Source organism: Zootoca vivipara, chromosome 1 (assembly GCF_965207765.1).
Source record: "Zootoca vivipara chromosome 1, rZooViv2.hap1.1, whole genome shotgun sequence".
Classification (NCBI taxonomy): Eukaryota; Metazoa; Chordata; class Lepidosauria; order Squamata; family Lacertidae; genus Zootoca; species Zootoca vivipara.
Genome location: NC_142582.1, coordinates 18,764,236 through 18,779,292, shown reverse-complemented (window position 1 = coordinate 18,779,292; position 15,057 = coordinate 18,764,236). Strand labels below are relative to the sequence as shown.

The following is a 15,057-nucleotide window of genomic DNA, read 5'->3' as shown; positions in this document are numbered from 1 at the left end:
TCTCTGGGGACAAATTAAGTGTAAAATTCTCAGCCAGCCAAGCTCCCAAAAGAAATTTATTTCTCTATGACTAATTTAATCCCCCCCCCTGTTCTGCCTGTAGTTTCAAACTAAGGAGCTAAGCTATGTAGGTGATACGGTTGGGGGGGGGGGGAGTTCTCAACATGTACAAGTATAGCCTAGTCCTTTGACAAGCTTTTGTGGGCAGCAGCAGCAGTAAGATAGAGCCTGAATGATGCAGTTTGGTTTGTCTGTCTGTTTCCTTGTATCATCATCCGCTCTGCAAGGATTTCCATATAAACATTTTGTCATAATTACAGCACCTGAAGCACAAAAATCAGAACTAGAATGTAAGATTGCTTAGCCTCAACATGCTATTTTCCAAGTGTACCTTTTTTTAATGCATCAAAATAGAAAGCAGAACGCTCCGGTCCCACGAACGCTGCTTCCCTCATCGTACACCTCTGAAACTGTCTTCCCGCTGCTGCCTATCACAGCTATAACGTGCCTGGCTTAGTTCAGACATCATACCAAACCATGGTTAAGGAAACCATAGTCTCTGATCTGCCAGCAAACTAGAATTAGAAAACCACACACACACAAAGAGATTTGCAATTCAAGCTTCATGATATCTATAGCCCTGTCCAGGGTGTCGTCCCCCCCAGCTAGGATTGCAGGAGGAGACAGTGGTCACATGCTTGTCCCCCCTCCTGTCGCTCAGCTCCAAGATCCTCGTGTGAGATAGAGGAGGAACTTCTAGATGAGAGATTCTGCTCACAGGTGCTCCCCACACAATTTAGAACCTTGTGTGTGGAGGGTGTTAAAGTTGAGCACTGGGAATGCGCTTAAGGGGGCCTACAAATGTGTTGTCTGCATATTGACTGGGACATGTGCACAATTCTCCCTCCATGGAAGGGTTATGTGCACATTATGAGGCCTGGTGAATGTGCACAATAGCTGGTTATTATGTACATTAATCAGTCAGTTTGCATTACCTTGGTTTTCGAACAGCTTAGTTCTCGACCGTTTTGGCTCCCGAATGCTGCAAACCCGGAAGTGACTGTTCCGGTTTGCAAACTATTTTTGGAAGCCAAACATCCGACGGGGCTTCCGATTGGCTACAGCAGCTTCCTGCAGCCAATCAGAAGCCGCGCTTTGTTTTCCGAACATTTTGGACGGATTCCGTTTGACTTCCAAGGTACGACTGTATATGTATACAGTATATAGTACACTTCCTAAACCAAGCATGAAATATTATAATAGCTACCATTATCAGTAAATTTTAAAAAATATTTTCCATTACAAAACGAAATAGTTACTTGAATATGCAATTTACAATATGTTTTCAACTGTGCTTTGCAAAATGTGTTTAAGAACAAAGTAGGGCTTGCCGATCAGAAGGTCGGCGGTTCGAATCCCCGCAATGGGGTGACCTGCCATTGCTCGGTCCCAGCTCCTGCCAACCTAGCAGTTCGAAAGCACGTCAAAGTGCAAGTAGATAAATAGGTGCCGCTTTGGCGGGAAGGTAAATGGTGTTTCCGTGCGCTGCTCTGGTTCGCCAGAAACTGCTTAGTCATGCTGGCCACATGACTTGGAAGCTGTACGCCGGCTCCCTCGGCCAATAACGCAAGATGAGCGCCGCAACTCCAGAGTCGCTTACGACTGGACCTAATGGTCAGGGGTCCCTTTACCTTTTATCCATCTATCAATCATCTATCTATCTATCTATCTATCTATCTATCTATCTATCTATCTATCTATCACTGGATTAAGAATTTAAGGTTCCCTTAAAGGCAGGCTTGATCTTTGTATACAGCAGAATGTATACAAGAATCCTAAAGAAGTAAAATAGGCCAGACTGCAAGTGGGGGTTCATATGGTTAAAAACCCACCACTAAGCCAAATTCCATGCAAGTAGAAAGCTAGCCCAGCAAGAAGTAGGCTGAGCAATATCCTTTATGCTCGATAAGCTAAGGTTTTTTTAAACACACACACACACACACACACACCTCCACCCAGAGTCTGAAGCGGTACATTCCACCACCACAATCTGCTGTACAGTGGTACCTCGACTTACGAACGACTCGACAACCAAATTTTTCGACTTATGAGTGGGGCAAATGGCCGCACGCTTACGAATTTCTCGACATCCAAACGGAAACCGCGGCGGTTTTAGATAGGGTTTTTTCGACTTATGAATTTTTAGATGGGGTTGCTTCGACTTACAAATTTTTCCGTTTCCAATGCATTCCTACGGGAAATCGCGTTTCCAATGGCGCTTTTCGACCTACGAAGGTGCTTTCGGAACAGATTAAATTCGTAAGTTGAGGCACCACTGTATATGCAGACTATGCACAATCAATTTAGCTATCAAAGGACTGAAGAGTCACGTGTTTAAATAGTTTATACTTCTTCTTTTTAAATTCAAGCTGCTAAAAATCATTTCTTCAATCTTGTCTTTTGCTTACACACACACACACAAATTTCCCGGGCACATATACTGTTAGACTTAAAATAACCAGGTTTAGCTTGTATATATAGCCCCGAGAGTCCTGAATTAGAATTTCATTCCTGGAGTTCTCTCCCTAAGCTTTATGTTTTAATTAAAAACTCAGCATGGGGTGCGCCTCACGGAGCTCCGCATGATTAGTCAAAACCTAAATATCCCTATCAGATTAAACTGAACAGCTAAAAGAGAAGCCTATGGGATTTACTAGTTTACTTGGGGAGTTCCCTTGCCTTCTCCCTGACCCTCTTGCAGAGTTTTGGCTCTGTAGACTGGGCTACTGAGTGTGGTGTATTTTTGTTCTTATTGCTTGCATTTACTGATTTGGAAAGGTTGCAGATTAAACCTGAGAAGGTCCAAGGTTTAATCCCTGTCATCTTTGGGTAGAGTAGGGAGAGAATTCTGCCCGAATCCCTGGAGAAACTGGTGCCAGTCAATGTAGACAGTTAATGAATTGGACCAATGGCCTGACTCAGTATAAGGCAACTTCCTATTTGTCTTCCTTTTGTCGTGTAGGAGCTGCCCAGTCTCATGATTTTAACATTTGTTAAGAGGCTGGAAAAGTGGTCTCCCTACTGTGATAAAAAAAGCATGTCCTCCGACCACACTTTATTTTTGGTGCAATACTCCTGAAAAGCCCCAATCTAGCCATTCCCCTTCGTAATTTATGGGGTAATAAAAGGTAAAGGACCCCTGGATGGTTAAGTCCAGTCAAAGGTGACTCTGGGGTTGCGGCGCTCATCTCGCTTTCACACCGAAGGAGCTGGCGTCTGTCCGCAGACAGCTTTCCGAGTCATGTGGCCAGCATGACTAAACCACTTCAGGCGCAACAGAACACCATGCCGGAAACCAAAGCACATGGAAACACTGTTTACCTTCCCGCCACAGCGATACTTATTTATCTACTTATACTGCCGTGCTTTCGAACTGCTAGGTTGGCAGGAGCTGGGCAGAGCAACAGGAGCTCACCCATCGCAGGGATTTGAACCGCCAACCTTTTGATCCACAAGCACAAGAGGCTCGGGGGTTTAGACCACAGCACCACCCGCTTGCTCTCCAGTCTCTTGCTTTTTGCAAGAGGCACAGCCTCCAAAGATTCTTTTTAGTAGAGGGAAGAAAAATCCATTAAGGATTCTTGAAACAGATGGACACATGAGAAGGACGGCTTTGCCACGGGCGGACTTTAGTCATCTTTGATAATATGGCGCCCTGAGCAAGGCAAAAATTTGATTCCCCCCCCCCAAACAGATCTTCTGAGCTTTGCGCCTCTTCAGCTCAGCAGGGGAACTGCCTGCATCGCCCTAAATCTGGCGCTGCCTTTGCCGCTCCTTTCCTATGCACTAAAATGTTCATTTGGATTATCTTCAAGTTGAACCAGATCCCTTTTGGGTAAGATGAACTTGATCTGGATCCCTTTAAAAGCAGCTTTTCAAACATGGGTATTTGCACCAACTTGCACAGCACAGAAATTCATCGGCACGAAAGAAATATTACTCCAAATCAAATTTAAGAACCGTTCCCAACATTGTGTAGGTACAGGGAAGAAATTGAGAAGTTGTTGCCCTGCAGATGTTCTTGGACTCCAGGTCCCATCAGCCCAAAATAGCACAACCAATGGTCCAGGGATATTGTATGTTATATGTAATCTGAAATTCTTTTAATATAATTTTATCTAATTCTGTATATCTTTTAACTTATTTTATTGTTATTAACTGTAAACTAAATCGTGCGTGCCCTTGTTCCTGTTCTTGTTATGTCTATGAGCTTAAAGCTGAAATAAAGTGATTGGATTGGATTGGATATTGTAGTTAGGGCTGCCATATTTCCAAAAGTTAAAGTTGCTGAGTTGTAATGCCACAACATCTGGAATGCCGCAGGTTTCCAAATCCTGGTGTACAAGGGGAAATGTGTTGCTCATTGCTCATGAAATTGTGAATAATATCTAACAGGCTCCTATTTCTTCTGTGGAACCGCATTCTGCAGAGTAAATTGCCATAGATATACATTTCCTCTAGGTATTGCAGTTGGAGTGGTCACAAAATGCAATATTCACCAGAAGCACAACATTAAGAGGTAGATCAATAAACCTTGTGTGCAACATTGTGCACTGAGATTGCATAAAATCTGATTACATCTGAAGATCACTTCCCAAAAATAAAACATTAGAAATACTCAAAGCATTCAGAGTTACACTACTTTGACAACACCCTTCAAAAAAATAAGTTGTACAGTACGTAGAAAGTGTGCCAGCTTCTAAATCCAGAGGAATGTAGATCCAGCCAGCAGAGGAATACCTGGAAAACTACAAACCTCTGAACAAAAAGTATGGAAAACAGAAGATGTGGCAGAAAGTAATCAAATGGCGACCCAAGATGCCACATCATCTCACTATAGAAACAATGGATTAGCTGTAGTTCTGTCTCAGGATAATTCAATCCATGCTTATCAGAAATTGTTTCTTGTTAAAGTTATGAAAATCACAGCAACTACAGAATCATTTTTCATACTCCTCAAATCTATAAACCTACAGAACCAAGGTTTTTGTATTTTTTTAGAGGCTGCCCCAGGACAGAAAAAAAGTGTATTCCAGTGCTGGGGGTGGCAATGGTACTATCAAACTGCCTCTATTTTTATTTTTATTTTTTAAACCCAAACTTGTGTCTGTCTTCAGCCTTACAATCACCAAAGACACCAGCCCGTTTTGTACAATAATTCTCCATATCAGTCAATGCCGTGCCCCTCGGATGTCTGAATAATTCAGCTGTAAGTCTTACAAACCCCGTGCACATATAAATTCAACCTTGCACTCAGAGTAGGCACAGGCTGAATCTAGACATATATTTAAAAAATGCTGTGAACATGCTTTTTTTAAAAAAAAAAACACTTTAAAAATATATATGGAATTTCCCATTAGTTCACCATTGCCATCTTGTGTCACATTTGCACAATGCACTTAAAACATTATATTTGCAGCTTTATAGCAGATTCCTCTGCTCACGCCATTGGACCAAGATGAGGTTGTGTGGGTGAGGCTAGTGGGCACAATTCCACTTTCCCCTGCTACCAATTCAAACACAGCCCAAAACATTTTGCTGCCTGAGGCATAGGGCAAGAGATGCCTCCCACCACCGGTTCTACGTACAGGAGCCAAGCAGGAAGGCAGTTAAATCCTGAAAATGGCACAGCATCATCCAGCTAAGGGCAGTAGGCTAGCTTAAAGGATGCAGGATGCTGTGACTGTTTGTTTCCCCCCCCCCCATGCCCCACAGCTGCAGCCTTGCTCTACTGAACAGCATAGCTGCCAAGTATCCCGTGTCTGCCGGGAAAACCCCTTTTTTTCTCACCGTTTCCGGCGGTCTCCCGTTTGGCAGAGAATCCCGGCATTGTCCCTTACATTCGATTCTTCCTGGCGGCCATTTTTCTGGTGCCGCTTTGCCCTTCTATGGGCACCAGAAAATGGCGGCGCCGGTGCCGGAAGTCGCTTCCGCACATGACCGGAAGTTGCGTGACGCGACTTCCGGTGGCGCGTCGCCCTTCTATGGGCATCAGAAAATGGCGGCGCCGGCGCCGGAAGTCGCTTTTACGTGTTTCCGGTCATGCGCGGAAGCGACTTCCGGCGCTGGCGCCGCCATTTTCTGGTGCCCATAGAAGGGCGAAGCGCCACCGAAAGTTGCGTCACGCAACTTCCGGTCGTGTGCGCGCTGCCGATCCCGGATCTTTACGATCCGGACTTGGCAGCTATGCTGAACAGTAGGGCCGGCCTGCAGACCGATTCTATTTGAAATGGTGTGGAAAGGGTAAGTATGTCTCTGTTTGCTTAAATCCAGTGTGTTTGGGTGTATTTCTTGCTATGAGAGTGACTGCTTTCCTCCTTTTTGCAGTCTGTGGCAATCCTGTTACAACATGGGAACAACAGCAGCAGGTGAGCTGCTTAACTTTTGCAGAATGCTATCAGTTTTGTTGTGCTGCAACGTCATGATCTCCCACCACCCGCCTTGCATTGAGAGAGAGAGAGAGAGAGAAAGCCATATTGGTGGAAAAGACCCTGGTGTTGGGAAAGATTGAGGGCACAAGGAAAAGGGGATGGCAGAGGACGAGATGGTTGGACAGTGTTCTCAAAGCTTCCAACATGAGTCTGACCAAACTGCGGGAGGCAGTGCAAGACAGGAGTGCCTGGCATGCTCTGGTCCATGGGGTCACGAAGAGTCAGACGCGACTAAACAACAACAAATAGATGAATCAGAGCAGTCTACACAGAGTGTGTCGGTTAAGTGTCTACAGAACAGCTGCATGCTTCTTAGCTGTGGTTTTAGTGCTTCTGAGGGTCTCTAAACACTTTACTACTTGAAATCACATGATCATCCCATAAAACCAAATATTCCTCACTTTATTAACTCTCTGGGTTTTATATCTGTACAAGGGCTTGCCTAGGGAGAAATCACTAAATCCTAGCAAAGATCTCTGGAGTTGATTACTGTGTAATAAACTGACAAAACAGCATCCCATAAATCAAGCCAGTAATTTTGAGTGGCTAGCCTTAGCACCAAAAGTTCCTCTTGAATTTTTACTGCAATATTTCAGGTCTTATATCAAGTTTAATCTCCTTCGCAAATGAACTGTAAAACACTCGCTGACGTGCAATGCTTGAGAAGAAGAAGAAGAAGAAGAAGAAGAAGAGGAGGAGGAGGAGGAGGAGGAGGAGGAGGAAGAAGAAGAAGAAGAAGAAGAAGAAGAAGAAGAAGAAGAAGAAGAAGAAGAAGAAGAAGAAGAAGAAGAAGAAGAAGAAGAAAGTTTAAGTAATATTTTACTGCTCCTCAAACCACAGCTACTGTTGTAAAGTAGCTACTTCTAGTAGTATTTAAATTGTAATTAGCACACACTATGTCCAATCTGCTAATGATCAAACAAAGGGGACGGGTTCCTGTAAACAGTACTGTACATTTGAGTCATTCATTTCAAATATCCACAGGAACAGGAATTGTGTCATTAAACACACACAAACATCCCCTAGTACATTTCAAAACCAGCTGAAGTGCCTAGTACTGTTTAGACAAATATCCAAAATACGTGATTGAAATTATGCTTTGTTTCATATAGTTCTAGCCCATTCCTCGTTGACACCAATCTCATGGCATGGTACAATACTATAAAATTCCACCTTTAGATATATACAAATAAAAGCGAAAAGTCCATTTCATCATCACCATTGCAACAACATAGCCGTTAGACACCACCATAATATATCAGAATTTTTTGAAATATGGAGTAGACTTCATCCTTCCAGTCACAAAGCTTATTAAATTGTGCTGTCTAATCTGCTTCCTGAGCTGCAAACAGAATTCTCATTAGTGTATATTAAAAAATGTAGGTATAATGCTGGCATTCTCTTTAAAAGCTATGTACGTAAGGATATAAACTTCAGACGAGTGGTATATTTGAGTGAAGGCCTTTAATCGTATTTTGGTTTTAAGAAATCTTCCTGATCCTTTCAAAAAAGAGTTCGAATCTGATGTTATGTAACCGTTCCAGCACCATGCAATTTCTATTTTAAAAAACAAAACAAAAAACCCCCACACATTTCTACTATGGGTTGTTGTTGCTTTTAGGCTGGTTCAGGAAATTTAATTTTCAGATTTACGGCTCAGCAAGAGACACACACATAACAATCAAAAGAAAATGAGATACGGCAGTACTTATCAAATCACTCAGTTCATTGCTACTATACCTAGCCAAAAGGAAGAGCCAGAAAACTGCCGAAGTCCTGTCGTGATCTCTTCCCAAACAGCCAAGGAAGAAAACTTGCTCTGTCACTCCCTGGAAAACACTCTGGTAACTCTTATCCACAGATTCAAATTGTGCCAAACTATTATTTTTTTTATTCCACATAAGAGAAAATGTGTTTGTTTTTTTCTGCCGGCACCTCAGAGAAGTTCCAAGCCATGCATGGCGATAGGGACACTACGGAAAGTAAGCACTAAAAATAAGTAAATCTCTTAGTGGATTCACTCCCTTTCCTGTCTGAGTTTATGTGATTGAACTGCAACATCCTGCAATGTGTACAAATAAACTCATTTTCTGCCATCCTTTCTTCCCAAAAACAAGTGGTCAAAAGCTCCTCTTTTCTGTATATTGTGGTTGAGAGCTTTCAGACTGGTTGCTAGACTGCTTGTAATTTCTGGTTCTTTTTTGTTTTAGTACTTTGGTTTTTTTATATTTGTTTCATGGCTTTTATAATGGTTATACATTTTATAATAAAAAAAATTCCTTCAGTAGCACCTTAAAGACCAACTAAGTTTTTATTTTGGTATGAGCTTTCGTGTGCATGCACACTTCTTCAGATACATTTTATAGTCTATCATGAACCTCTGGACTGGAAGATGGAATCTATATCTAAATAATAATAATAATAATAATAATAATAATAATAATAATAATAATACTGTATTCAGATTTGTATTCCTTTGAAGCCAATTTCAAAGACTGCAGAGAGCAGCCTGTCGTTCTAAACTTGGTGCAATTTAAAAATTAAAAGCTTAAGGATGCATGAGCTCACCAATTTTAGAGCTTCCTGGTTTGCAGATAAGGGATCGGGCATCTTAACCCTTAAAGCCAAATGTTTCCCTTTTTAACAAGCTGCTTCAACAGCTGCCTTCGTAAAATTAGATGTCTCTAAGGAAGAACATGATCCATGGCTGAGCAGATGTCCATAGGCTGGGTGGTATTCAAAAAGAAGTAGACAATGTGGGAGGAGACAGCTATTTTTGCTAATAATTGGCTGCCATAAGGATAATGTTGGTTGTTTTGATATAATGTTGAAAATTAATAGCAGGGAAACTATATATAAAAGATGAAACTATGGTTTGTTATTTCAAATGTAATGGCAAACTATGGTTTGCCAAAAAGGACAACTGCCCTATGCAAAGACTCAGGAGGGGAAGGGGGGGCAGATGAAAAGACCACCAGGTCTGCTCCTGTCATCAGTGATTTGAGGCACTTTGGGTACTCCTTTCAAAAGCCAAATCCAAATAACGAATTAAATAAATAAGCCGGAAGTGATCAAGAGCATGGAAGCTCAAAGTTTATTCCAGTTCTAAAAGTTCTGAACTGAACCACTATCCTCTACAATTGGTTAAGTTCCTAAGGCAGACATTAAGGGTTGTATTCAACATAGAATTAAGGTGAATGTTCTGCCAGTTCTCCTTGTAAAATAATTTTTTTTTCTTCCAGTAGCACCTTAGAGACCAACTACAGTATTATACCAATGACAGACTTAGTTGGTCTCTAAGGTGCTACTGGAAGGAATGTTTTTTTTTTTTTTGCTTCAACTACGTCAGACCAACACGGCTACCAACCTGTAACTAGTTCTCCTTGTGCAATGGAACATTCCCGCCCCCTTCTCAACCTTCTCCCGACGCCCTCTAAATTTGTTCTGGGGGTTCTTCAAGCCTTTGGAGCAGTTTGGGAGATGGTGCAGAATACATGCAGGGGTGGGGGAGAGAAATCCCGTTGACCTAGTTCACTTAGACTCTCTGAAAGCAAATCTAGTATAAACACTGACAATTGGGAAACACTGGCCTGCGAGCGCTCCAGTTGGAGAACAGCCTTTACCAAAGGTGTCATGGGCTTTGAAGACACTCGAACTCAGGGCGCAAGGGAGAAACGTGCTAAGAGGAAGGTACACTTGGGAAATCCACACTGTGATTAACTCCCGCCCGGAAACCAATGTCCCCACTGTGGAAGGACGTGTGGATCCAGAATTGGCCCCCACAGTCACTTATGGACTCATTGTTGAAACTGCGTTCACGGAAAACAATCTTACTCGGCTATGAGTGGTCGCCAAAGAAGAAGAAGAAGATTTAGTTGAATACCACCTGCAATATTTTCAATTTCTACCCAGAGCATGACGATACGGCATTTATAAAGGTGAAAGTATAATTTGAGCTAAATAAAATGCAAAACAAAAAATGGTAGAATGTTTGTTCTGATGCAGCCACATAGTCATACCGTATGGTGACCTTTGAAGAACAAGACACAAGAGTCAGGTGCTGTCCAAACGTCCCTGGAGCCAAAAGGCCAACTCTCTTTCCATAAAATGACATGAAATGTTGGCCAGGGAATTAGTGTCAAACTCTGATTTCTTGCACCTAGGGCTAAGATGCTATCGGGTACATTGCCTCATGCCCAAACTGAGCAACAATGGATTGATAATAGATTTTTGGTTCTGTATCGTATAGCCTGACAGGTAAAAAGTAGACTGTTATCACTTCTAGGGAATCCCATGTAAAGCAAGAGTCCTTTCTCTCAACGATATAAGGCCTACAGGCTATGCAGCTCTTAGTGAGACACAAATATGCCTTTCCCAGTACTTTTTAGGTCACATTTTAAAACCTTGAAAGTGTTTTCTCTGAAATGCCTGCCAGATTAGTATGTCAACACATGAATGGTGCTTATTGAGCATGAAGACGTGACTAATTAAAAGCAGCAAGAGCTTCAACGGTTTCTCACCCATGTACTCTCAATTTCATTAATTTCATCTTACTGCCAATTCTAAACTTCAACAGATGATAAACTTCATCAGGATTCTCCCACAACATGAGAAATAGTTAGCAGCATCCGTACTTCTGGGGCAGCGCAACAGAAGAAAATGAAAGTTTGCCGAATAAAAAGTCATGTTGCAGACAATAGGCCATTTTAACACTACCGGTGTTTAATACAAAGTCATTTTCATTTCAGTAAAAGTAAGTATGGAAAGCAAGCTAATTAAAACAAAAGACTATGTCATGGAATGTTCATAGGAAACACTGGTTAGCGAACTAGGGTGAGTGGGTGGGAAGATAAAATAGTTACACCTCTGCAAAATTTCTTAAAACCACGTAATTTCATCTTATTTGGTTACCTAACGTTACATACGCTTCCACTGCTCTCTATTAATGGCATTTTTGCATTTTAAATCTTGCTTATTGTAAAAAAGCAACAAACAAATTCAGTATCTTCCTCCTCGTTATCAAAAACTAAAAGAAAACTAGAATCGGTGGATTTAAAATAAATATTTGATTTATGGATGGCAGCAAGAATATGGTCCAGTTTGCACGCAACACTAAAAGCCAACCCATGGTTAAGCAAGGATGAGCAAGCAAACAGGTACCCAGAGCAAAAGCCATGGCTGCTTTGCTCCTCTCCTGGTCCTGCTACCCCCATGCTACCCAGAGCTAAGCCATTGTTCAGTTTATTGCTACACCGGAAACCTAGGCCCATGGTTTGTTTCTCTCCCAATAAACCACAATCTGTAATCAAGGTTTATTCTTGGCTGACGGCTCAAGGCTTGTTGGGGGGAAAGCCAAACCACAAGCCATGGTTTAAATGTAATGCTAAGCCAAACCATAGCTTAGTCAGGACCAAGGAATGAGCAGAGAGGCTGTGATTTCTGCCGTGGCTGTTCACTTTTGCTAAGCCGTGTTTTGGCTTAGAGATGAGTGCAATTGAGGCCTGCGTGGAGCAGGCACTGATAAAACTACAAAAAATCAGTAATTTCTTATGGGCTCCAGAGAGAAATGGGAGATTGCTTTAATGACTGAACTGATTTATTTTATGTGATGTTACAACAGTACACAAACAGACAACTATATGAAGAAATGGCCATTGGTTGTTGCTTTTTTAAGAAAGGGCAACCATATATATATATATATCTTTCCACATTATGAACTAGTATGTTATGACTTGTTAAGTTTCATAATATTGGTACAAATATGTCACTCTCTTCTTCTTTTAGCAATTACTTGTATGTATGTTATATATTCTTGTTTTATGTAACAAACACATACTTTCAGAGCCGGCCTAACAACAAACTTGACTGTTCAGTGGTACCTTGGTTTACAAATTTAATCTGTTCTGGAAGTCCGTTCTTAAACCAAGGCGTGCTTTCCCATAGCAGCGGGAAACTCAATTTACAAATGGAACACACTCAACAGGAAGCGGAACATGTTCTTATTCCAAGGCAAAGTTCACAAACCAAAACATCTACTTCCAGGTTTGCAGCATTCATCTTAATCCAAGTTGTTCATAAACTAAGCTGCTCTTAAACCAAGGTACCATTGTATTAGTAAAGGTTCCACATACATCTAATAACACAGCTAGGCTCCTTAAGTACCATGTCTTCTCCTTTACTGTATGTTATAATTCATTTGAGCTTACCTCCCAGAGTGCCTTGAAATCCTTCTGCTCAATCCGCAGCAGCTCGCTGTTCTCCCTTGTAACAATAGTGGCATGGCGAGGGGTGTTATCCAAAATTGACTCTCCAAAAGCTGTTCCTATTCCCAGTGTGCATATTGTCACAGCATCCTGTGAAGTTCAAGGGACATGAACTTATAAGCCTTTAGGTTTTGGAGGGTTTAACACCACAGTCCTGTTAAAAGATTTGCAGCAGCCTTTGCTTGTAAACAAATATTCTAAGTCAGGCATAGGCGAACTCGGCCCTCCAGATGTTTTGGGACTACAACTCCCATCATCCCTAGCTAACGGGACCAGTGGTCAGGGATAATGGGAATTGTAGTCCCAAAACATCTGGAGGGCCGAGTTTGCCTATGCCTGTCTAAGTCATGCACAGCACAGCAGGGTTTTAAAGCAAAACCATGTCTTAATTTGAACCAAAGCTCAGCATCAGAATGAACCTGTATTTTGTCTGCCCAATGCAAATTGCAGAGATTTTTGCCTATGAGAGAATAGCTTTCTATCACCACTGTCCAGTGCTCAAATTAGAAGGGAGGACCAGAGGGGGGGGGATAAAAATCAATTTTATACACACACACATATATAAGTATACACATATATACACATATATATACATATATACATACACACATACAGTGGTACATCGACTTACAAAGACGATCCGTTCCGCGGCCTCGTAAGTCAAGGTTTTCGGTTGTCGAAGCGCGCTGTTGGCGCATGCACGAAGCACGATTTCGTGCTTCTGCGCATGCGCCGAACGTGCGCGCCAAAAAGACTTCTATATATAGAACAGTTTTTTTTAATTTAAATCAGATTTTTTTAAAATTGGATTTTTAAAATAAAATGCTAGTATTTATCATAAGGCTGACAACCAATTCTGTGCTTTTGTCGGAAGAGGGGAATTCACAGTTCAGAAACAAGGATAAATAAATGTACAGGTTTCACTCAGGATAGCCGAATTCAACATATCATCCGTTTCAACTGAGGTAGGGATGTTCCTGCCCTCGACAACATCTAAGTATTTTTTTTATTCTGCCTTCCTTCTTCCTGGAAAAAAGATGCAATAATCTCAAATTCTCTCTTCTCTAAGAAAACCTCTTTCAAAAAAGGAACTGTAAACAACAAGTCTGTAATTTCTTGTTATTTTACTATCAATGAACCTGGTAACATAAAGCAAAGGTTCCATTTAGATAGTAACAGGATGGAGAAGTGAAGTGGGGGGGGGGGGACTGGGTTTATATGTATCAAAGAAAAAGAATCTGAGGTTTTAGGAAAGAAGGGGCTTAGAACAAAATCCGCTTCGGTCAGGAAGCAAGCCCATTTGATACCCTAGACTTCAGAGTCCTAATTTCTTTCTGTTCCTTGTTTATACATCTACCATCCTTGGGAAAATGGGGCACCTGGGGCCTATTAGGCTGGTTAATATGGCTCCCAAAGAACCCCCGCTGTTCCCATGGATTGGCTTTGAGAATGTTATCAGATGCCTTGCTCTACGCTTCCCCCTCCCCATCCGCCTGCAATTCCAAAAGCTGCAGGGGATCCCCACTTCTGGGTGCCACTGGATGGCTAGGTCAGCCACAGAACTGTCTAAAAAGAAGGCAAGCGCTTTATAAAAACACACACGCACACATATTGAAAGGTGCGTTTGTTTTGCAACCTACAGATTTGCTATTCTGGGAAAGCGTGAAGTTCACATCACGAATCTCACACCTAAATGCCTCAAATCCTACAGACACCTTTTGATTTAAAAAGGTTAATGTTGTGGTTTCAAGAGAAGACCAGATAACCTTTAGCTCAAATAAATAACCCTATCACCAAGTTTTGTAATGTTCATTTTGAAACACCTTGCAAAATTATTCATAGCAGCAGGTAAGTGTAGTTATTTATGCTTTAAAAAGTCAGGTATTTTTCTGCTTGTTTTGTTGTCAGTGATCTTGCATGAGCTATCAGGATCTGGCAAGCACCCTGGATATTATCCTTACTGCAAATTCTAATATCAATGTTGCAAGCTAACTTGTACAGTTTATAGAATGTCATACAGTCGTACCTTGGTTGTCGAACACCTTGGTACTCGTATGTTTCGGCTCCCGAATGATCGAAACCTGGAAGTGATTGTTCCGGCTTGCAAACATTCTTTGGAACCTGAATGTCCGACGGGGCTTCTGTGGCTTCCGATTGGCTGCAGGAGCTTCCTGCAGCCAATCAGAAGCAGCACTTTGGTTTCCAAATGTTTTTTGGGAAACCAAACGTCTGATGAGGCTTCCGCTATTGCTTCTGGCTTGCCTGTGCAATCAGAAGCCAATCGGAAGCAGCGCCTTATTTTC

The 15,057-nt window shown here is 41.8% G+C and overlaps 1 protein-coding gene across 2 annotated transcripts in view; it reads right to left on the bottom strand.

Moving 5' to 3' along the window:
• Positions 1–15,057, bottom strand: part of RAPGEF4 (Rap guanine nucleotide exchange factor 4) — a 150,950-nt gene that overhangs the window by 114,094 nt on the left and 21,799 nt on the right. For both annotated transcript variants that reach the window (XM_035135206.3, XM_035135200.3), the window contains exon 4: positions 12,698–12,844. In XM_035135206.3, coding sequence (XP_034991097.3) covers positions 12,698–12,844 — 147 coding nt within the window. The remainder of the gene's footprint in view (positions 1–12,697; positions 12,845–15,057) is intronic.